The sequence below is a fragment of the Chelmon rostratus genome, chromosome 17, assembly GCF_017976325.1.
Source record: "Chelmon rostratus isolate fCheRos1 chromosome 17, fCheRos1.pri, whole genome shotgun sequence".
NCBI classification, from domain to species: Eukaryota; Metazoa; Chordata; class Actinopteri; order Chaetodontiformes; family Chaetodontidae; genus Chelmon; species Chelmon rostratus.
The window spans coordinates 23,419,333-23,443,303 of NC_055674.1; the positions used below are offsets into that span (position 1 = coordinate 23,419,333).

At 40.5% G+C, this 23,971-nt stretch overlaps 1 protein-coding gene across 2 annotated transcripts in view; it reads right to left on the reverse strand.

The window, feature by feature from the left end:
• Window positions 1-2,079: 2,079 nt before the first annotated feature.
• pdxdc1 (pyridoxal-dependent decarboxylase domain containing 1) overlaps window positions 2,080-23,971 on the reverse strand; it is a 30,109-nt gene continuing 8,217 nt past the window's right edge. For both annotated transcript variants that reach the window (XM_041956660.1, XM_041956659.1), the window contains exons 14-23: window positions 17,703-17,763; window positions 16,597-16,667; window positions 15,266-15,371; window positions 14,974-15,148; window positions 13,460-13,578; window positions 13,225-13,346; window positions 10,075-10,167; window positions 9,320-9,416; window positions 7,153-7,251; window positions 2,080-6,062 (exon numbers count right to left, since the gene is read on the reverse strand). In XM_041956660.1, the coding sequence (XP_041812594.1) occupies window positions 5,776-6,062; window positions 7,153-7,251; window positions 9,320-9,416; window positions 10,075-10,167; window positions 13,225-13,346; window positions 13,460-13,578; window positions 14,974-15,148; window positions 15,266-15,371; window positions 16,597-16,667; window positions 17,703-17,763 (1,230 nt within the window). In that variant the 3' untranslated portion in view covers window positions 2,080-5,775. The remainder of the gene's footprint in view (window positions 6,063-7,152; window positions 7,252-9,319; window positions 9,417-10,074; window positions 10,168-13,224; window positions 13,347-13,459; window positions 13,579-14,973; window positions 15,149-15,265; window positions 15,372-16,596; window positions 16,668-17,702; window positions 17,764-23,971) is intronic.

The window sequence follows — 23,971 nt, forward strand, 5'->3', positions numbered from 1 at the left end:
AAACACGTGCCCTACTACACAAACTAATAAGGGACATTATGACAGTACAACAGCAACTTAGTGGGCTCATGATTTAATAAAAATGTTTGCTTTTGCAACACAAATCTTAATCATTGTTAATCATCTGCGGTCATGCTGTTTCAGTTCCTTTTTCCACTTGATTCATCTCAACTACCTCTGGGCACAAAAGGTATATCACAGCTTTGTGATAAGTCATAAAAACTACACTGAGGAAATTAATCAATAATCAATCAACTCAGTCTAACAGAAATATGTTATGCACCTTTTCCTATAAAGCTCCCCTGGGATAATCATGTCCGATGAAATGAATTCGAGAGTATTTTGTGGCTTTGAATGTGCCCTCAGATATTAAAGCATTCCAACCATTAACTTGCCAGTTCAAACAGAGAAAGTGGCCTATTCATAAAAAAATAGTGCCTGAAGGTGTAAATTTCCAGTTCAAAAAGACACTACTAGCCAACTCTGCTTTTAGATTAGCAGCCTATCAAGTGATGGTATCCGTTATGATATGGTCATTTTATAGTGTATCTCTGATAAAAAGCAATTCAATAAAAGCAACACTTCTACAATATAATGCAATCCAGGATTTACATACTTCCTGTGCAAAAAAGATGTTGACAACAACAGAAACTCCTGACAGCATAGTCCAGTCCAATTAAAAAGGCCCACACACACACACACACGTACACACCACCAACTCCAGCCCCCAAAATGACCAGAGTTGAGCTTGTGAGCTGAGATCCACCAAGGTGGGGTCTGTTGCATTAGAATGCATGTGTTGCGATTACTGTGTCCAACCATGTCTATATCTTTTGCCTATTTTTGCATGTGAAAATGTAATAATTACTGCCAGTGCAGATTGATTCTTGTAACTGGGACAAGTCACAGTTGTACAAGTCACAATCAAGTCTCAAGTCTTTGTTATGAAGTCCCTCCACAAGTCCAGTCCTAAACCCTGTGCTTCGAGTCCCACAAAAGTCAATTTACACCCTTCAACAAACTGAATAGTAATTACATTTTTTTACAGTTAGTTTGGTAAATTTAGATATAATTAATGCTTTTTGTAAATTGTATGTACAACTTTCATATAAACATGCAAATATTCAAAGCAAGCTGGATCATGATGTTTTGCATGTTGCACTGACAGGCACACCTTTCCCTCCTGCTCGTCCAACAGATCATGTCAAGTCATTCGAAGTCAAAAGGTTAAGGTCCAAGTGAAATTATGAGTCACAGTTATGTCGCAAATGTGTTTTGATTTTGTCGAGTATGAGATTCAGGACTCGATTCTGACGTGAGTCCAAGTCATGTGAGTCAAGTCCACACCTCTGGTAATAAGTCTTAATTCAATCTTTTTTTTCTTTTTCGGTATGACAGCTGTTTCATTTTACTTTGTACTCTTATTAAGTTGTCAAGCCCTGAGATTGCACAGACGTTTGAAAATTGCTGACCTAGATTTAACTTTGGTTCATTTACTGCTGCTTCAAACTGATTATAATTTAGTTTAGGACAGTTTAGATTTTTACAGATTACTCATTTGGGTCTGTTAGCTACATTATAAATATACTGTAGTATGACCCTTTTCTCTTCATTTGTAAAATTCTGTTGCAAGGTCTTACGATACATTTATACACACAGCATTTTTCCATACTGTGCTCTCAGGTATTAATGCCTGACATTGTTTGTTTTTCTTGTTGGCTTTCATTTATTGCTGTTTGTCAGACATCGAGGGCTCATGTACAATTACAAATGCATTTAAGGATATATACTGACTAACTGAACCACAAACATGGCTGTTGCATTGAATGACCAATTCCCAACGGTACAGAGGAAGACTACTAATCAGATGGAGAGGTGCTTTAAGAATCAGAACTGAACCACAGAAAACCGCGGCCTAATATTAAGACTAGAAAACTTAGAATTTAATCTGTTGAGAGACAGAATTTACACAAAATATGCCAAAGTGTTTCTGTACTGTAAACTAATGGTAGAAAACATTCAAGAGAAAAGAGTCTGGTTATTAAATACAATCAATCATTCAGACTGTGAAAGAGGCAAGATGGTCCAGGACATTTCATTATATCAAATCAAAGGTTTTCATCAAACATGTTCTTGGAAGGTTATAAAGTTATTGATTTAGCTTTGCATTATAATCACATAACAGAAATAATCATAAGAAGATTCTACTTCATTTACACCATAGAAGAAATTAAATAAAGAACAGTAGTATAGAATCATCAACAGAACAAGTGCAATAAAGCTAAAATAGATTCTTTCATAATCTTCTTTCTCACTGGGTTAATTCCTTATCAAACCACTGGACTTAATCCACGTTTCACAGCTGTTTACAGTAAATGTTCCTCCAGTGGCTCAATGTACTGACGGACAACTCCAGCCAAATTTGTGTTCTGGGCTTTCATTCTTAGACATTTTGTACAATCAGGCACCTCTATGGAAGCAAATTCGAAACCACTCTGCCAGACTTACTGAGGCTCATTCACTCCCACTCAGTTCCAAAAGGCATATAAAACAGTGACAATCCCTCACTGCTGAGGAGCTGTCCTTCGTGTTGTCTAAATTTGCAACCAAACGCTAAATGTCAGACGACAGATGTTTGCATGTTCAGAGAAGTTTCCTATTAAATATGCATTTAGGATACACTTCAATTTCCTGTTATTCTCAAGTTTTCTTGGCCAAAATAAAGTTCCAACACTTTCAGTGATGCATTGAGGCCCCAAGACAAGGTGTGATAGCGGGATGTCCCAGGTTTGTTACTTGTCACACTGTGTAAGGCAGTCTAGCACAATGTTGGTCACTTGTTCAACCTGTGCCAGGCTGTATCTGTATCTATATCTGTCATCAGAGGGTTAGCAGTTCCAATGTCATGTTGGACGAGGTTTTCTGTGTCACTTCAAGTTGTATTCTAATTGGTTGGTTTGTAGATTTGGGTTGTGCTGGCAGTCACACTGTGAGAAAGTACTCCTAAATTTCTGACCCTGTCAGGATATTTACTCTGGCTGTTTTGGTCTCCAAAGCTCTAAATCAGCTTCAGTGGACGTGACCCACAGTGAAATCTACGAACACAGTTTGGGACTGACGACCGCTGATTTCGCTACATTTCTGTCATGATTGACTGACTTTCATTTGGGATGGCCGGACACACACAGTGTACTGGGGTCTTTGCAGTCTACCCTGAAAATGTCTGACATACAGACACTGAATGTTGTGAACTTCTACACACAGAACCCATTGACAGAAACATTAATAAAGTGCATACAACATGCTCATAATTGTTAGCCTGTGCTATCAGTGATTATTTAGACCAACACAAATCAAAGGGAAGGGGAAAAAAAGCTAGCATGTTTGGGAGGGTGGGTGAATTTCCAAGCCTAGCAGAATCAACTCAATTGTCTACCCACAAAAAAAAAGACAAACAAAAGAAACAAATAAGCAAACAAAAAATAAACCCAAACATCTACTTGGCCCTTTCACATGGCACTTGGATAATGTTTTAACGGTAATCCAGGACAGAAAGCACTTTGACTCAGGTCTGGCAGGATGTTTTTGTCAAAGAAAAGAAATATTCCTCATAGAGTAAATACCTGTAGATGAGCCCTCCTCTGTGACAGAAGGCCACTTTTTGCTCACGTTGCATTATTGGCAAAAATAAACTGACATAGAGATCAAAAAATGAACATTACTCTGGCAATAATTGCATGCGCAATTACAAATTATCATTATTCTAAATCTCACTTTGATTCACAAATGTGGAGTTTACAATAGGGTGACTGTTATAAAAGAACTTTAAGAGTTGAGAATGAAGTATATTTGGAAAAAGAGTCCTAATTTAAAAAGAAATCTGAACATTATGAAAATAAAGTCACAATTTTATGAGAAAAAATTGGATTTGTAAGGTAATGACATAAATGTATATTTGAATACTCTGCTGTAGAGAGTAGTGCAGAGAACAGTCTGACATCTTTCCTGCCAAAATTAGGAGTTTTTATGTTTCACTAATAAGCACCTTATTACATATTTAAGGACACCGAGATGAACTGAAGGTGTCTGTGTGACGACATATGCAGCACTGGGTGAATGTTAAAGTGGAATTCAGTCAAGCAGAGGGACGGAGGACATGACGTAGTTAGGACATACACACCGTAGCTGTAGGTCTTTTGAAAGGGAAAATAGTAGCTGTATACTGTATGTGTAAAGTCAGGTAGGGGTACTAGATCCACATGTGATCAACTTGACCCAAACCAACAACAGCATTTTGCTGTTCTTGAAATATAAAAATCAAGTTTTCAAACTATGACTTTATTTTTGTAATATCATGACTTATTCTTGCAAAATTATGACTTAATGTCATAACAGGACTTCCTCTTGTACAATTACAGTTTTATCTTGTAATCTTCTCATAAAACCCCAACTTTATCTCAGGGATCATGACTTAAAAGTAACTTTTTCTTCAAAGAATTATAACTTTATCTTAAATTAGCATTAGCAACTTTCCCATGTGGACTTCATTTTTGTATTAATGACAACTTTATTCTTGTGATATTGTGACTTTTTCTCATGGAAATACTTGAAGATATGTTATTTTTATATCATTGCAATTTTTTTCTCAAAATCTTCAGACTTTATTGAAGATTTCTTTTCTCTCCAGCAGTAATTGCTGTGATTGTGGGGAGTGCACACATGAAGGGAGTGTTTGAAGCTCATAAGCAGATGGCTCTTATCAGTAGACATATTTAAATAGAGTGTGATACTCTACTCCTTCTATAGCGATTTATTATGTTAGAAATAATTATAGTTAGCATTTGGATTGTTAGCTATATATCATTTGTGTAGACTATTTACAGTGAGGAATCTATACTTTAATTGCAGTGACACTCATTCCTTTAATATTGAACTGCTTCATTTCCAGTTGAGTGAGTGGAGTATTAAATGGAGACTCCTGAACCAATCATATTTCTCTTTAAAGCTAAAGAAATTCTGTGTGCAATATGACTAGTCCTCTGCTCTCTAATCTCAAAGTCATCAACTGACAGAGAGATCATTGCAAAAAGCAACATACAGCTGGCCTGTATGTCAGCTCTGTTCCATCCCACCTTCAAAGGAACAATCCCCCCCAAAACACTTCTTCTGCTGTTCAGTGTATTCTTGTTATCTCTGTGCATACATGGCCAATTAGAAATGACACAACAAAAAAAAGACACTGATGCACAGGCAACATACAGGGGGACATTCAGCACAGGAGAGGCAGGTTTACTCATTTCTCCCTTTACAGTAGCCTTAACAGCCCATAATACAATTTCCCCCTCGACTGCTCATTTCACTAACACACAATAATAAAGTTGTATGCATGCCAATACACCTTTCAAGGGAAGCAACTCTTTCGTGTCCTTTTTGGAAGTGGTTAAAAGGCATTCTGAGAATTGTGTGAAAACACATTTCTCAGAATGCTCTCTGTGGAGAAATAGCATATTAGAAACCTTAATAACTAAATAACTAGAATGCACTGAACTGAGCATCACAGTGTAAGAGTATCCAGGTGTGGATTTTTCCATGAACTTCGACAGCCTTCCTGCCCTGAAAAAAATGGGACACAGACAAACAGCCCAATCTAACTCCATCGGGTTTCCCTTCAAAAGTGGAAGAGTTAGATTCACAATGTAATAACGCCTTAACATCTGTTAGTTAGGCTGGTACCATTTAGAGGACGGCTGGAGGACAGCTGCAAAGAATCCCATCCTATCTCTCACTCTGCTCCACTTCTTGGCCTTCAGGTTGCCTCTGCTCAGAGGCCGCTTCAGCCTCCACCTGTGTGTGCACCTCCACAGAAGACTCTGGGATTTTCTCTGGTGCGATATCACTTGCAGAGTGTGAGTCCTCCTCAGGTGCAGGTGGAGAGGCGGGTGGATGGATGCTACTGCTCAGAGTGGTGCTCCCCTCCCTGGTTATCTCCTCAGCTTGTCCGATGGAACTGGTTTCACTGAAGGAGTCTGAGCCTGGCCCTGAGCGCCGGAATAACCTCTGACCTGTGAGAAACATTTAAAGACAGGAAGTGCACAAGGTGTGTGATGTCGTTTCCCACCCATACCAAGAATCCTGTGAGTGTCATTGATATCAAGAGATAAAGAGGTCAGAGAGTGCAGAGAAATAACTAGCTCTTATTTTCATGCTCTACATCAACTTTCAATCTAAAATGAACTACAAAACCTGAGGCAACAGAGGGGAAACATTCCTGAGGATAGAAATGGACAAGAAAAAGAAGTTATTGCTCTGCCTGGAGATGAGGTTCTTTTCTTCCTTCCGTTTGCTAAGGCACATGCTACATTTTGAAAATCTTAAGATGCATATCAAAACATGATCTGTTCAAAACAAAACTGGCAAAATCAGTTAATTCAACTGGAATCGCTACAATTAGCACCTTCACCAAAGGTGAAAAAAATCTGCTCAGTTTTTGCATCAAGTTCAACTTTGGAGAACTGCGACACACAAATTTGCGCAGTTGAAACAGCAAATGGCCTCGTCAGGACTGACTTGAGGGAATAGGGGTAGAAAAAAAATACCTTTGAGGAAATAGAGAACTGGAGAGTCTAAATTAAATTGTCCTGTTAGTGACTACGCTACTGAGCTTACTAATTGACAGTTAGCTTCCTTGCTAATTGACACTCAACAAGCAACTTTTTTCCCCATTTCAAGAACACTTCTGAATGAATTGCTGTATAGTTGTGAGAACAGCACATCAGAGGAGAGTAAAATGCCCAGCAGACTACAGAGAAGACAGAAAGCAGCTCAGGGAGTTATTACACTGACATGGTCTAGGTTGGCTGGTATGCTAGCTGTTCGCTAACTGTAGATAGCAGTTTTTCAAATAGTCATGTGAGCAGTCACAACGCCACCAAGCTTACAGAACCACATATTTTGTGCAGAGGCACAGCTGAATTTCTCTGACACCACTGTCAAGTGTGAGCGGGCTACGCAGTTTTTGATCATCGTTAAGCTGCTGTCAGTGACACCCAACACTTCCTGCACAGATGATGATTCACATGAAAAGCCCTTCAGTGACTTAAAGCGGGAATAATCCCTCCCTTCACTGGTAGGGTTTTAGTTTGACAATCCTACCTGGCAGTCTCTTTGATGAGGAGGTGGGAGTGTCTTGCAGGGACGGCCTGCCTGCCTGGGCCTTTGTAGAGTATGTCACCTCTGTAGAGTCCAGGGAACCTATGGACACACATTAACATATGCATTAGAGCTGTCAACAAATATTCTAAATTAGAATTTATTATTTATAAAAAAATCCATACAGTCCATTGTGAAAAGTAATATTCGATTGTGAAAAAAAGCTTGGCTGCTGTGGCAGCTGCACTGAATGAATTTCAGTCACACAATCAGAGTTTCTGTTACCCAGTAATTCATATCTTTTGTTTGTTTTTTTACAGGGAAAATCTGTTGAAGTCCAACATCCAAAAGTCCAAAGTCTCTCCTGTCATAATGTCCAGAGTTAGGTGTGAAAAAATTTCGGCCCTACACGCCATTTTACCTTGAAATATGGCTCAATGTCCCTCTGGATTTTCACTATCCATTGTCTTTTCAGTTGAGGCAGTGAAAGGAAAACTATTTATTTGATTCCACCCTACAACTTGCAAGCTAAAACACAGCAGTATGGCATTATCCTTTTGATAACAGTGTCTGAGCTTCCCAGTTTGACATCAGAGAAAAACGGCTGCAGTGTGAGCATTGTCTGTAGCAGTATTATAGGTCAGCTTGCATTTTTGTGCATTGGAATATCCACCAGGTGGCAGCATAGCCTAGGCTATAAGTGCTGTGTTGAGTACAGTACAGTATGAAGCAAAGAACCACAAAAAGTCAATCTTGTTGGTTTCTTGTTTTGATATAGCTTTACTATTTTAAAGTGGCAGAGTTGAGCGCAGCCCTTCTACCAACAAGTCTTATTCAGTTAAACAATAGCTCCCTCATATGGAGGTGATGAACTTCAAGCTTAGATTTTTAACGTCTAAATTCAGCCTTCCTATATTTTCTTCTTTGTTGTCTGATGTCATGTCCCAGGGGTTGTATTACTAACAGGGACAGCCCTGGAAGTGTATGGAGTGGAAGCGTCAAAGGCTGATGCAAACAAACCATTAAACCATCTAACCTGGACATTGATATTAGAGGAGTGAGGAGGGCAATTGGATGACATGTTTCAGGGTTACTGAGGTAGGTGGTACAGGTGCATCAAAGCTGATACATTTGTGGTCAGAGATAGGGTCACTTGTATTCATTCAATTCAGAGACACACGTCAAATGTTGCACAAGATTGAATGATTTAGAAATGTTTAAAAAAATCTGTGCCAAATGAGTTAGAGGGGTCATCAATGTGACTGTAAAAGGCATCAACGATACTGGCTTTATCAAAAAGAAGAACAAAAGAGGACAGTAACTCAGAGGACTCGTTGAGAAAATCCATGTTTGATGATTTAATGATTCTTAAAAACAGTTGCAACACTCACACCACGGCCAGTTAACCTCGGTACAGTCAGGAAATTGTAACCAGGAGGGCAGAGCTCTACTAGAGGGGAGGGTCTCAGTAAGCAAGAGGAAGTCTAGTTTATGGGATATAATTAGATCATTGAGGATGAAAGATTTATTAGACACGGACTGAGAGTTTAAAACCGGAAAACAGCAATAAGGGTCTTAGCTGGACTAGAGTACTACAGCAGACTGTAATCAGATTATCTGACCTAGCAGATATCTACACATAATCATAACAGGAACACTTTATGAGGCTATGAGGCCAGGGAGTCAGGTGGACTCCCGCAGGCCAGCAGGTAAACGCATGACAGGAGTGCAAGGTCAATTCAGTGTTGGTTGATTCAAGGCGTGAACTTTTATGGAGGAATGAGCTGAGCTGAGTTCTGTTTAAAACAGGAAGCAAAACTGTCAACAAAGGCAGGAGACTGAACTTCACGTCACCAACACGAGGGACAGGAACAGAAACAGAAATAATGACCTGCTCTCTGGTCTTAATGGGACAATGAGCATTCATGTATGTTCAGCATGTTTTAAAATGTGGTATCTTTTATATCACATGCATATTTTAGACATGTATTTGAATACAAGATCTTCACAACTGTCCACTCATAATCTTGCAACACTTCCAAAAAAAGACAATCACAAAGCAGTCATGTTGGACGTTTGACTACCATTAGGCACCATTTTGGTTCTATTGTGCTTCAAGTTCATCAGTGGGTTGAACTGTCCCAATAGACCATACAGTGACACACAGTACCTGCAGCCAGGTTGAAGGTCCTGCCCTTTATGGAACTTTGAAATGGGGAGAACCAGTTTAAGACAGAGCCGACCAGAGGAAGCTGTCTCATCAGCCCCTGTAACAAACAGCAACAAAGGAAGTCAACATTTGAATAGGCTGGATTTGTACACTCAGAAGTAGACCTTCACACCGATGCGACACCACACTCACATCAATGAAGCAAGAGAGCAAACAAACATGTTAGTGTTACTACACTGAGCACATCCCTGTTCTACTCCATACATATCTGAAACTTAGCCTTCCCCTTTATACAACTCCAAATGCTGAACCCAAAGCACCTTTAATCCTGATTTCGGGGGATCTATTGGCAGAGTATGGCAGAAGTTGAATATGATATTCCCAAGTATGTTTTTTAATGTACAATCGCCCAAAAATAAGAACTGTTTCAGTGTTTTCTGTGTTTTCGCCGGGAGGGATGAGGTGAGGGGTATTCAGTTGATTACAATTTGCAACCTCACTGTTAGATGCCACTAAATCCACACACTGGTCCTTTAAGGAGTGAGGATCAGCTTCATTATTTTAAAAATAGAAATTCAAAATGAATTCTAATGAAATGTAAGTGCAACAAATACACATGTACACACACAGTCACTCACCCTCATTTCCTTAAGACTCATCCTAACCATAACCACTGCTTGTCTAACCCTAACGCTAGATTTATGTCCCCACAACATGAGTAATGCGCGCACACGCACACGCACACACACACACACCTCTTCCATGAGCTTCTCCTCATTGGCCTTCTGCAGCTGCAGCTCTGCCTCCAGGATGCCTTTCCTCACCACCTCTGTCATGTTCTCCAAAAGCTACACAGGACAGAATCATTATGATTTAGAAACAGATTTTATAAGACACCTCAGTAAACATACTGTATATTCATATGTCCATTCTTATATGCAGAAATAGTTGAGTAAAGCTGAGTGGTAAATCCACTAAAACCATTTGGGACATAACTTAATGGAAGTACTTTGATAGACTGATACATTATTAATCTATGTTTATTGTGATGGATTTCTTCTAATCATTCATTTCCAACATAGTTAACAATAAAATTTGACATTTATTAATTAGGACCCTGGGGCCTTTCCTGCTATCAAATTGCTTAGTGCCTCTGGTCACATGTCATTGACATATTATTTTAAGTCTTTTAGCCTGATAGATCATGGCGGGTGTATGAAGAGATTGGTGGGTCAACTCTGACATCTCAAATGGAAAAAAGGTGATGGGTCTGAGTCGCTACTGGTCACTGTCTAGTCCAGAGAGCAACCAGGACAGTAACCAGGACAGTAATGGATGAGACGTGACTGCAACGATCCCGGTAGGGAATGCTGACATCAACCTTTCACTCATAAAATGAAACCGGGTCAAGCATCTCAAGGTATGAAATTGGTCCTAATGGGCCTAACTGTCAAATATGACACGCACGTATTTGGTCCTCCTTTCAGGACAAGGAGCATTTCATCAACTTTCTGAACTTGTTTTTCATAGCTTCTACCCTAATCTTTGTGTTATGGAATTTCAATTCACTTCTGTATTCCTGTTTGTACTTTCAGTTATCAGCCTTATTTGACTGATTATTCAACGATTTCCTCCCTTCACAGCTGTGAACTTACTGCTAATGCAAATGCAACATTTTGTGCTATTACAACTTCACGATAAAAGCTTTCCATCGGTAAACCAGTGGAATGCTTTTCAGAATCAGAATCAGCTTCATTGGTCACGTACAGTATGTGTACTCGCATGAGGAAATTGACTCCAGTTTTTAGTATGTCTCAATGTTTCACATAGTTCCAACAGAGTTGTTGGAAGGCATGTGAAGGAAAAAACATCGAACATGGGCATCACCCACATGAAAAGACATGCATCCTTATGCATCTGTTTATTTTCCTGCTGGATGATCCGCACAGTGTGGAGGGATGGTTTCCTGTAATGTTCTATGATGTCCAGCAGTCCTCTCCCCCAGTTCTGTGAGCCTCCTCCTTGGCTTGACAAAGCTGCCTGAGTTTAGCAGTAAACCAGGGTTTGTTGTTGTTGTGTGTGCAGAAAGATTTAGCAGGCACAAACATGTCCTCACAAAAACTGATGTAGTGTCAATGAGTTCATTCAGGTCTGTAGCTGCAGCCTCAAAAACACTCCTCTGCAGTCAAAGCAGACCTGAGATTCCAGCTTCACCTCGTGGGTCCATTTCTTCACCCTCTTGACCACAGGCTCAGACATTAGTGTCTGGAGGAGATGAACCAGATAGTGATCACAGAGCGCCAAAGCTGCACGGGGGACACAGTGATAGGTGTCCTTTAATATGGTGTATAATAACCCTCTGGACTCTGGTGCTGTCTGTACTTTGGTAGTTCATGCCTGAGGTTTGCTCTGTTAAGAACTTGAGAACAATGAGCAGAGAGTCTGGGTGTTTAGGTTCCACATTAATTATCCACGATAGTTATCCTGGTCAGCCTCTCTAACACAGGCCTGAGGTGGAATGTAAACACTGACGAGAAAAAAAACTCCCATGGTGAATAATACAGATTACAGTTAATGAAACTTGAAATAAGAAGAGCATGTTTTCCTGTGACATCTGCACACAAACCTTTGCTCATATAGAAAAAGATTCTACCACCGGTCATTGTTGGTAGCTCCGTTACACAGTCCACTTGGTGGAGTTGGAAGCCTGTCAGATGTAGTGTATCATCCAGGATGCGCTCATCCAGCCAGGTTTCGGTAAAGCACAGGGCAGCAGATCTGGAGAAGCCTGTGTTTGCTCAGTTGAAAAGCAGCAGCATCATCCATTCTTTTGGCCACAGAGTGGGCATCACAAGATGTATTCACAGGAGTGCAGTTTGAAACCCCCACTGTTTACTGCTTGTTTCCCCTGCCAGCGTCTCCTGCAAATCCCATAGAGGACTGCCGCTGGTTGAGTGAAAAGTGGTGAAAAGTTATCGAAAGTTCTTCCCTGGTGAATGTAATCGAACAGAGAGAGCTGAAAACAGAACAAATAAACAAAAAACTGAAAAAGTACCAGAGACTAAGCACTGAGGCTGCCATCCACAAGGTCTATAGTTTTATTCATATTTTATTATTTATTGGATTATAGGATGTGCAATGTGTTAGTCATCTGAGCTTTGCGGCGCTATTATTCAATAAAACGGGTCTAATCAACAAGTTTTGGACATATTATGTGCTATTTGGTCAGTGGATCAGTTTAAAATTTCACAAAGAGAAGAACCAGAAAAAGACTCAGTGAGCTGTTCGTTGAGGAGCAGCAGGCAACAGGCTATGATTGTGGTTTGTGACTGCTCAGCTCCAACATGTCATCAAGGTAAACAACTATGCAGTGCAGAGAGAAAACAAACAAACTGTGACAGCATAGCTCACATGCAGGCAGCCCTTCATGGCATGGTATGGCATGGCATGGCATGAGTTGTTAATTATAAAGCTACAACTGATTGAACTGAACTGATTAATCAAAGGGATAATTTTAGATTCATCTAAATGTTTGCAATAATTGTTTGGGAGCTACTAAAATATACTAAAGTCAAGTGTTAAAATGTAAAAACATTTCCTTTCTGCTGTTATCCAAGGATTTTAGCTGATATTTAATTATACATGAGAGCAAATAATTAGGCATAACATTTTTAATCAATTATTTTTTTCTGATTTTTTCATTATTCAAAGATGGGCTGCAGTTACCCGATGACCCACAATGACCAACATCATTCCAGTCATTCCACTGGAACTACTTTGTTAGAATAAGGTGACACCTAGAACTAGGTGATACTGACTGAATGTAATCAATTTCATATGTGATAACACTTTTTACAACCGTCGAACAACCTTCAAGTATTCTACAAAATGAATATAGCAGTTACCCTTCCGCTCTCCTCGATGTCCCTCCCGAGGGCAGCCATAGTATCCACCAGCTCTGAAACGTCCACGTCCTCAGTGACCATGCCAACAAAGATACAGTCCTCCTCTGTCCCAAACTCAGGGCCTGCAGAGAGAGGAGGAAGTGGTGAGAGTAGCACCAAAACAGTGTACTAAAATTAGTTTAGTACAAATTAGTTTCAATTTTTAAAGGCCTTTCAGATGTGAAGAGGTACTAACCAGTGGAGAAGATGATGTCAGTGTCAAGGTCTTGCAGTTTCTTCAGCAGCTCAGTGTTAATTTTCTCCATCTCCTGCTTCCTCCTGCTCTCATCCATTCCTTCAGCCTGAGGCTCGTACCTGAACATCAAAACATCTGTCACAGTCCCACGTTTGAATCCTACTGAGCACAGAGCAAATCCCTTCATGACAATCCCAAGATTGTTGACAGCAAGTATAACTGACATTTGTAACACCTCTGGTTTCATCCATCTGTTAAAGAGATCGCTTTTTGCCATTCAGAGAGATGTTTCTGTGAGGTAAATGCTTCTTATTGCTTTTTTTCAGTGTTCTCAGTTCTCTCACAGGTTACATCAGTGATGAGGTTTAAAGATTGATTCTGCTACTGAAGCCTTAATTATTAATGACCATTGTGAGAGTTAGGGGGGCATACCACCGCACACAGTAAATTCAGTGATACATTTTCTCTTCAATTTCATTTACTAGATAAATAACTCTAAATAAGTTTGCATGTTTATATTCTCCAACAGTGCTACAGTACAGAGTGACAACTTTATTCTGATGGCACTCATTTCAGACTCGCTGTGTGTTGAAAATGTAACTGTCACAAGGGCTGTCTAGCTGTTCGTTCGCTTCGCCTGGCATAGGTCTCTGTCCCTTTCTCCAGCCCCTGCTCACTCAACCCAGGCAATGGACTCTCCTTTGACACCAGAGACCTTCCATCCTCAAGCTATCTACTTGATCCCCTCAGACTCTGGCCAGTCCTGGTCACCTGACATCCCCTCCCACTTAGACACCTGTCCCCACTCTCCTCATTAGCCCTGCATACATATACTACCACCCTCTCTTCCCCATTCAGTTGCCAGTTCTTCAGTGTTGCTTTCAAGCTGCTCTGAACCTGTATCCTGTATGAATCTGTACCTGCCTGTGTGCCTGGCTGACTGCACCTCTCCCCTGCCTCGCTCCGGTTTGTCTGTACATTCTAAGTAACTCGTTTTTAGACTTGCTACCTTCACCAGTAAGCCTATGGGCCTTCACTCCACTAAACAAGTCTGAAATAATCCTCTTCAGACCCACAAAGTCCATCCCTGTTTTACAGAAACATTCTGGATCATTGTCTTCAAATATCAAACCTGCAGTCAGAGTTGTGTGTTATTTGACAGAAACCTTTCTTTTGAAAAATAATTTAGAAATGTTGTCTAGTGATGTTTCTGTCAATTTTGGAGCTTTGCAACATTCAGGTCTTTTCTCTCTTGGTCTGTTCTCGAGAAATGAGTTTATTTCATCTTGATTAGATGATTGTAATTCAGTGTTGAGCCTACAGGCTGTCTTATGCCTTCAGCTGATACAAAACGCAGCTCCTTGGCTTTTAGCAAATACAAGAAGATGAGATCATAGACTAAACGTAACCTGGCCTTGACAGTCAGGACCCAAATACAAGGTGTAAATGGAGTCAGAGCAGTCAGTCCAGTCCTCTATACAACAGCAGTTCCTTTAAGGCCTATCCATTCTTACCGGACAGCACCCAGGCCAGGCCAGCTGAGATCCTCTATGTATATGAGCGAGGGTGAGTGTCGGTGGGTTTCCTCTCTAAAGTCCTGTCTGAGGCACATTGTGGAGTTCATCACAGGCATCAGCTCTGACAGCTTCTCTACCAGGTCCTCAATGTCCCCCTGCTGGGTCCCCAGAACTGGACAGGAGGGAGAAAGTGGTGATGTTTCAACCCGTGCTTGCCGTATTTAACATATATTCAAAATACATTGAGCAAAATGCTGTGTGTGTGTGTGGCTGTGTGTTATCACGTTACCTGAAGCAGTCATGAGCGGGCTGAAGCGAACACATGTACCCTCGTCTTCAAGATCCACCACATCTACCCCACTGGTGGGAACAAGCTGGACGAGCTGTTCACCCAGCTACATTCAGGAAAAATTTAAAAGGAATACCTAAGCTGTGGTCTGACAAGTTAAGTGTTATGAACACAGAACAAAACTGCTTGTTGAGCTGATTTGTGGAAAAAGGTTTCACTCTGACTCATTCAATGTATGTTATTGCACATAAAAATCCCATTAAAATACAAAATGTGCTGCTACTTTCTTGCTGTTTTGAAATTGTACCAAAGTGCACACAGCCATGACCATGGACTTTAGAGGAGTGAGAGCTTAAATTTCTATTTTGACTAAAACTTGTATTCAGGTTAAAATATAATCCAAACCAAATCTAGAAATCCATGGTAATACTATAAGTAAGGGATAATGGATAGTATACTAGTATAGTAGACAAGTATTATACATGACACAGTCTGGAAAATGCTCCATATTTTGCCCCTCACGATACACTTCAGCACCTGAACACCATATGAGCTACAATGTGCCTCAGTTGTTCATCTGTCACAGCTAACTGGCAAACCTTAGTGTACTTTAGTTAGCTTGTTGGCTGCCCCTGCCTTGTATTGCTCTTGGCTAGCAGTTATAAAGTTGTACTTTTGTTTTGTTCGTATTGTCGGCTAAAATAAAGACAATTTGTCATTATACATAAGTTAGTATCATGGATCATCTGGAATCTGGATGAATTAGCTGACGTTATCCACTCAGGACAGTATTTTGCTACGTTAGCCAGACAGTAATGTGTCCACATTAGCAAGCAAGCTAACAATGGCTATAATTGTCCAGCTATATTTCACAGGCTTTGCAGTAATATTTCTTTTGACTGTGGTAGACTCTGTGTTGTGGAGGGTACCTATCATTTGTTGACCGGGTTACCAGGACAGGACCTGTCTGGTATTTTCATGCACATCCTACTCTGATGCATGATGCAAAAAAAAGGTTTCATAGGATGTAGCTTAGCTATATGGAAAATTAAGGTCAGTTTGGGTAAATATCAGAATTATAAAGGAACCACTTAAATTATTTATCTTCCAACATAATTTTGTAGCCAACACTTAAAAACATTTCGCCTCTCATCCAAGGGGCATCTTCAGTGTTAAACTACTGGGGGCCACTCACAGGTATTTGACGTCTGTGGGGTCGTTATTAACTCCATTGCTACCACTTTGTTCGTTAGTTAGTAATAAATGTATGTCTATGAAGCAGGCTTAAAAGTAGAAGGTCCAGCGCATGGAAAACGAGGGAAAACACTCACCCATCTGTTGAAGGCATCAAGCACCTCTTTCTCCCCTGCACAGTAACCTTCCACTGAACCACCACTGGATGCTAACAACACAGGAACAAGGAAAATGGCAACTAAAGTAAGAATACAACAATACACCATGATTATTTTTGTGTATAGTGACATTATCTTCAAGGTATTAGCTAAATAATTCCTCAGCTTCATTCAATTAATTTTTGCACATGGTTGTTCATTCTTAACATTTGGTAATAGTATGTGTAGCAAAAAAATAGAAGCTCAAAAGGTCAACGATCTTGAAAGACTACAGGAAACCAATTCACATAGACCTTTAACTCTGCTCAGCACTTACAACAGCAGATCAGTTAAAACCTACAAATGTCCTGCAAAGAGCACATCTTATCAGTAATGATGATAGTCGGGGGGAGTGTAGCAGGTCCATCAGGCACTCTAGCTGAATGGGTACAAGGAGTGGATGATGACAACTTAAGAGTCTAAGAGTCCCAGATATGCAGCTTGTGAACCAGGCCGTTAGGGAGCCCCCAAGAACTGTTTTTTCAGTCTTGAACAAGAGTGCAGCAGCCTGCAGCCACGAAACGGGCTACGGTGTAATCGTCCTGGGTGTTTGCCCACCCTCAGTGTACATCCACTAAAAGTGTTTGTTTTTGCCACAGACTGGCTCAGATTGTTGCTACTGTTAAAGAGTAAGATCTGTTTTGTTTAACCAGAAAAAACTGTTATATTTCTCTGGCTAAAGCCACCAAACTCCATTCATAGGAACAGTAAATTATCATCATAAAACACACTTCACTCATACGCAACTGAAACAAAATAAGTCACCAAATCCTACTTGGTTCGTCTTTCCACTGTTCCAACAATCATCACTTGGTTTGGTTTGGTTAAAATAAACTCATAAATTCACCGATTGGGGGAGGAGCGAGAGAGGGTGGACATCAGAGAAGCAGCTGGTGAAACAGCACATAGAGCCTAACTTTTTTTTACAGCTAGAATATAAATTTGAATTAAGAATATAGCTCCTATTCTGCAGTACATTACTGTTCCATTACTTTTTCAGATTACTGAAAACTCATCAATAAATTGGCTTTTCTAGGGTCCCTTACCAGCACTCATTTCCTGGGAAAACTTGAATAGCACCACAGGAGAGCTGACTTCATCCTCCACCTGTAGGACAAAGACACAGATCAGCTATCTGAGACTCAGAATCATTATTATCTTACTTAAGTGATCTGCTGTATGACATGTAACACAACTATAATCAGATGAAAGGGTGTGGAGTAAACATGGATTTAAGATTCTGCTTTGTTTCCATGCTTTCTGAAGTTACTGTGTGTTATGTCTGTGATAACTGTAACTGTGCAGCAGATACAGTTACTGTTTGATTTGTCAAACTGGTCTATATGAAGTGGTGCCCTGAGTCCTTGCCTCTCAGTGCTATGGAGCAGCCCAAACCAAAGCACTCCTGATTTATATGATTTGGCTGGACAGAACTGGCTGCCAGACAGTGTCCAAGCTGACACTAGAATAAATACATTCCTTGAACATACTTTTTAGTGCAAACTGATCAACATGTGGCATTGGGCAGTTTTACTACTCCATTGTCACTGCAAAACATTTCAAAAGCAAGTCAATGAACCATGCCACCAGGTTATTGATGCAGGCAGTACCTGGACATATCTGTGTTTTTGAGTGTGTCACTCAGGGTTGGTGTCTCCTGTTTAGCATTACCTTATAATTTCTGTCAAATTGTGCTATGCCATTTAACCAGAATCAAATTCAGCAAAGAGCTGATCTCAGAACTTACATGTGGTACATTTCTTCATTTTCTGAACCACTAAGACAGGAATTAAACCCCCAAGTGAAGCCCACCATTGATGACATCCAGGTGAAAGGTTAGGGCAAGCATCATGCCTGGGAGGGGGGGCTGGGATGATGGCTAGTGTTTCTGAGGTGTTGATGTGAGGGTCATGAATAATTCACAAGCATGTGTGGTGTTGTCAAGTTACTGTGATATGTTTAAGTATAGTAAGAGGCAAGTCTCAGTGCCTCAATATGCTTCATACAAGTATTTGTTCACTGTCTAAAACCCTCTTTCCAATGGCAGAATCATGTCAGCACATCAACTGACCAGGTGTGAGGAGGTGTGACAGTAGGCAGAATTTGAACTTTTCTCTCAAGCTCCCTTTTTCATTCTTCACACAGCTACTTCTGGCACTTTTTGTGTTAAGGTCAACACTCCTTCAATGCCTTTCAGGAGAGACTGTATGAAAATGTATGCTGTAATCCTCTGAACAATTTAGCTCATTTCACCCCTCGCTGATGCATGCCTTTTGCCCTGCCTTTGAGCATGGCCATCTGGAACAGATTTAAACACTGGACATGGACAGACCGCACATTGTGCAACCTAGTTTGCAAGACCTTAAAGGTATACTATGCAGGAATTATCAGTTACTGTTACTGTAAAACACGCCTCCCTGGGTCAACCGCACCAGAAGAGCACAAGGGTAGAGGGCAGGGTCTCAGCAGTAAAACACACTGGCACACACTTCTAGTGGGTCATTACTTTTGTATGAGTCTGCACACCATTTTGTAGGAAAAACCCGCATTAGTATACCTTTAACGATTTAAATGTATCTGTTGTAGGAGGACTGATGCTGGGCTGAGGCACATGCACCAGCTCCAGGGTTTTCTATTCTTAGTAGCCACCAGACCAGAGGGCAGAAGTCAGTGAAGAGGGGTAAAATTACTTAATAACTAAAATCAGAAGTATATATCCAGAGTAGAAACCCAGCATTAGATGAAGCAACAGACTTGGACGCAGGAGTTAACAACCAGCTCAGCTAAAGCAGATAACTGAAAGTTCAAGAAGTTCACACTGGGAGCCCATATATACAAATTAGGGTTGGGTGGCATGACAGTATACCATGCGAAGCCATATTTTACACACTGTCATTCACAGTGTGCGCACTGACGAGTGACACAGCGAGCAAGTGGCCGTGTTTGTGACGTCATGGAGTGCACCTGCTTCGTACTCTTTTCTGCTCGCCTGTATGTTGGATGGATGTTGGATACATCCAAATACAAGTAGTACTGATATCTGCAGACATCATCTGCAGTTCATATGAGAAAATAGCTTTAGTGTGTCTGCTATATATTCAGGGTGGGCGGCACAACGTAACAGTCCTGCTGCCTCACAGGGTCCCATGATCTGGGCAGCTGGACTGCTTACTACGTTCTCATGTGACTTGAGAGCGACAGTTGGTGGTGATAATGCACCTCTATTTATTACATCTCTGTTGTTCTCATTTGGAACCTTAAAACTTCCATTTTGAGAGAAAGTTAGTTTGTCTTTTTTCAGTCTTTTGTTGTAAAATCAAGTGTTGTCTCATGTGAGTCAGATGATTTTTGTTTTTATGGAAGATTCAAATGAAAGAAGAGAACAATCAAATGTGATGAAGCATAGTATGGTTATTTCAAACCATTTCTTAACTGAATTAAAAAATTAACAATTACTATACTGTGACATATACTACTACCATGATAAATAATCACATATCCACATCCACATATCATCATATCGCCCACCCTAACAGAAACAGTACAATGTTCTCAACTAAGCAGGAAAAAGAGACAGCAATTCAGAAAAACAAGTGTCAAGCAAAAACAGGGCAAAGTATTGATTACTGGATGAGTTGTCGATAATCGTGCTATGAGAGTCACAGCAACAAACATCTGGGGTTCAGCAGAAAAACAGAACTGGTGCTAAACAAAAACTGATTAAAAGTAAAAGGGGAGTACCGCTTTTTAAAAAATATTAACCACACCAGATTCAACACAGTCCCAACATAACTGAGGTTATTCTAAGTACTGGTGAACATGAAATAGTTATTATCTTCCAACTAGTCTACAGAAGTCATCGATGACATTGATCTGGTTTACTAGATTCCAAACAAATTCACACATCATTCACTATACTGACAACAGTCAATGCATCAGGCTCTGCTGATTTTCCAGTGGATGCGACAGCCAACAAAAAGCGCAACAGATATATTGAAAACACTGAACAAATCAAGAGATATGGCCAATGATTTAGAAGACTAGGACCAGGCTTCAAAGGATCCAAAGTCCCACTAGGTCATAACCCCACTAGACTGGCTACTAAACTGAAGGACCTAGGACACCTCCCTCTGTGTGTGTGGATTCTGGCCTTTCTGACTACCAGAACTCAGGTGGTTGGTCACATTTCCAACCCCCTATCCTCGACACAGGTGCTCTCCAAGGTTGTATACTTAGCCCCCTGCAGTTCTCTCTGCACACACACAACTATGTGGTCAGAAACAGATCCATTGTAAACTCCAACATTATGTTTGCTGACGACACAGCAGTGACACCAACAATGATGAGAGGGCCTACCCAGAAGAAGTGGGGGAGTTGTTACCACGATGCAAAGCCAGCAACCTCTCATTGACTGTCAGCGAAACCAAGCAGCTGGTTGCGGATTTTGGGAGGAAGCACTAGAGGAACTACACACCCCTGAGATGTGATGGCACTCTTGTGGAGAGGGTGAACACATTCAGGTCCCTGGCAGTCCACATCAGAGAACCTCACATGTGCACACTCAAAGACATCTCGGCAAGAAAGACAAGGCAACATCTTTACCACCTCAGACAGCTAAGAAATTCAATGTCTCTCCGGGAGAGGCCTTCTACTTTTCTACTGGTGCTTTCTATTCTGCTGCCGTGGAAAGCATCTTAACGGGATATCGCCAAATAGTACTTGGATTTTAAACGAAAGGAAGTAATGATATGCAACAGCACATGACGCATTCATTAATTATTCATGACCCTTGTATTTCTTCCAAAAGCAACAAAACATAATGAGTGTGGAGAGGCATTCCCTGAAGTACCTCAAAGAACATGCCTGAGAGGTCCACATCCTAAACAATTAGGAAGAAGTGAACAGTCCATCAGCCAATGGAGACCCAAATACTGCTGAGCTGATGTGAGTGAAGGAAAATGGTCAGGAGTGACAGGAAGAAAGAAAAGGAAGAGAAGGAAGGGCAGAGGGGAAGGGAAAGGGGGGAGTGAGAGGGAGACAGGCAGAGACTTGGTCCCACCTACAATAGAGAGCATGAGAGAGCCCAGAACGTCCCGCAGTGAGGCCCCGGAGATGGGGGGAATCGGAGACACCACGCCCTGGAACCAAGGCAACCCACACTGACTATAACTACAGCTACACACACATCCGGAACAGATGCACACATGGACCTGCAAGCTCATACACATTCATATCTGACAAGCACGGTGGTATTAAAATTCAAGCTGCAGTATTTTCACAGTGAATGTGGCAGACGGAGACAAAACTGAAAGTCATCCTTCTTTTACCAAGCTGCTGTGACTTTTAGTACCACTGCGTGATGATTTTGACACTGATTGTTCACTGCATCTGGTTTACAGGAGTGGTAACACATAGCTCTAATTCCAGCCACTTCGCGAGAATAAATTCCCATCACATTACATCTCAGTGGTAGATGTCAGTGAACAAGCCTTTAAGCCAACTCTGTACCCCCAAGACCATTTCAGTATCAATACAACTGGTTTTACCATGTTCAAAGCCTTGACGAGTGAGATCTCTGTCTCTAGCACATCCTATAAACACAAATGGGTTTTGTCTTTAAACAGCTGGAGGTAATTTCTTCATGTGTTCACATATACTGCTCTTGAGTTAACGTCATTAGAAAAGGTCAGAGACAAAGGCTTCTAGTCTCATGGTGGTAATTAAAAATAATGAGGTGAGCGGGTTGTCTCCACCAGACATCTCAGATACTCAGATCAGGAACCTCATCACAGAAGTTAGCCTGTCCAATTTCAGTAAACCTCTGAGATCCATCAGCCTTCAGACAAACTAATATTTACCTCCAGTTGCTGACGTCTGAGGGGAAACACTCAAACAAAAATCTGAAAATTAAGGAAATGTATCTACTATAACATCTTGGTCATCTATAACATCTCATGGTCTGGTGATATTCTATATTTTTCTTCCTTTCAACATATCCCATGTGCATAGCAACGCCAACACGGAAAGTGTCAACTAACAAGTCTCTGTGTGTGTGTGTGTGTGCGCGCATCAAAGGCACAAATATCTTCTCCTTCTGTGCCACAGAGCTCCATTGCTGTCCAAATAATATTAAAAATACATCAGGAAGCCAGACTGTTGCACTGGATGACATGTTCCTTCATTATCATGAACACACACTTTAGTTTATATTAACTTATTCCCACACGAACATAGAACTGATGCCCCAAATGTGGATTAATCTTGACACCAGTCCCCAACAAATGTTACAGTTTGTTTAAAAACTACAGTGCTCAGCTGTTTTATGAAATTACTGAACCTTTTAAAAACCTGAAATTGAGATGTTTATAAAGATCTTCAGCAGAAATCAATGGGCTTGCGGCTGAGAGTAGACAGGGTACTAACATCAGAATGACGGGTTTGGCCTTTTCATGAAAATAACACCAACATTGAATAACACCAGAGTTATCCTTTAACTAATTCCAATTCTGTGTGCATCAAGATACTAACCCTAAATGTAAAATTTGCTATTGATTATGCCGAATATTCAGTAGTTGATGAAGGCAGAAGGAGATGTGTGATATTATTCATTTATATCAATTCAAGGCCTGCATAATATTCCTGTCATATTCCCATTCGAATGTGAAACAAATTTCCCCGGCTGGGGATAAATAAAGTTTTATCTTATCTTATCTTATAAATATTTAAATGATTCTTATGTTGCTTATGTTTATCTGTATTGCATTAGTACTGTATTTCGTGACTATTTTACCTCAGTTTTAATTCACCATATCACATATTATCATATGTTCTGTTGTACCTATTCAATAGTGAGTGTAAATTTTTCTCATATGATATCAGTATAATATTAGAATGCCTGTCAGTGTATCTGAGGTGCTCCTGCAGTACTCACTGATATACCCAGCATTACAGGCCATGACCACCAGTTTACCACAATGAAACTAGAGCCCGAAGTCACATATAAGCATAAATCTGAGAATGATTTGTTATGATGGCTGTTGTTTCATTACATATTTTATTGTAAATCTATACTTTGATCATCATACCTAAAATGTCATGCATGAACTGTTTTCCTGAAGACTGAGCTTTTTCAAATCCCAGATATGCAATCACTGTATTAAAACCAGGCAGGACCGCATGTGGGCAGTGCTGTGAATAGCTCTCTGCAGCACTATGACATATACAATACAGCTCCATTTTTACAAGGTCAAAGGCAAGGCATGATATTTTTGGAAGTATTGTGGTGAGTTATTAAATGGTAACTGCACATACAATA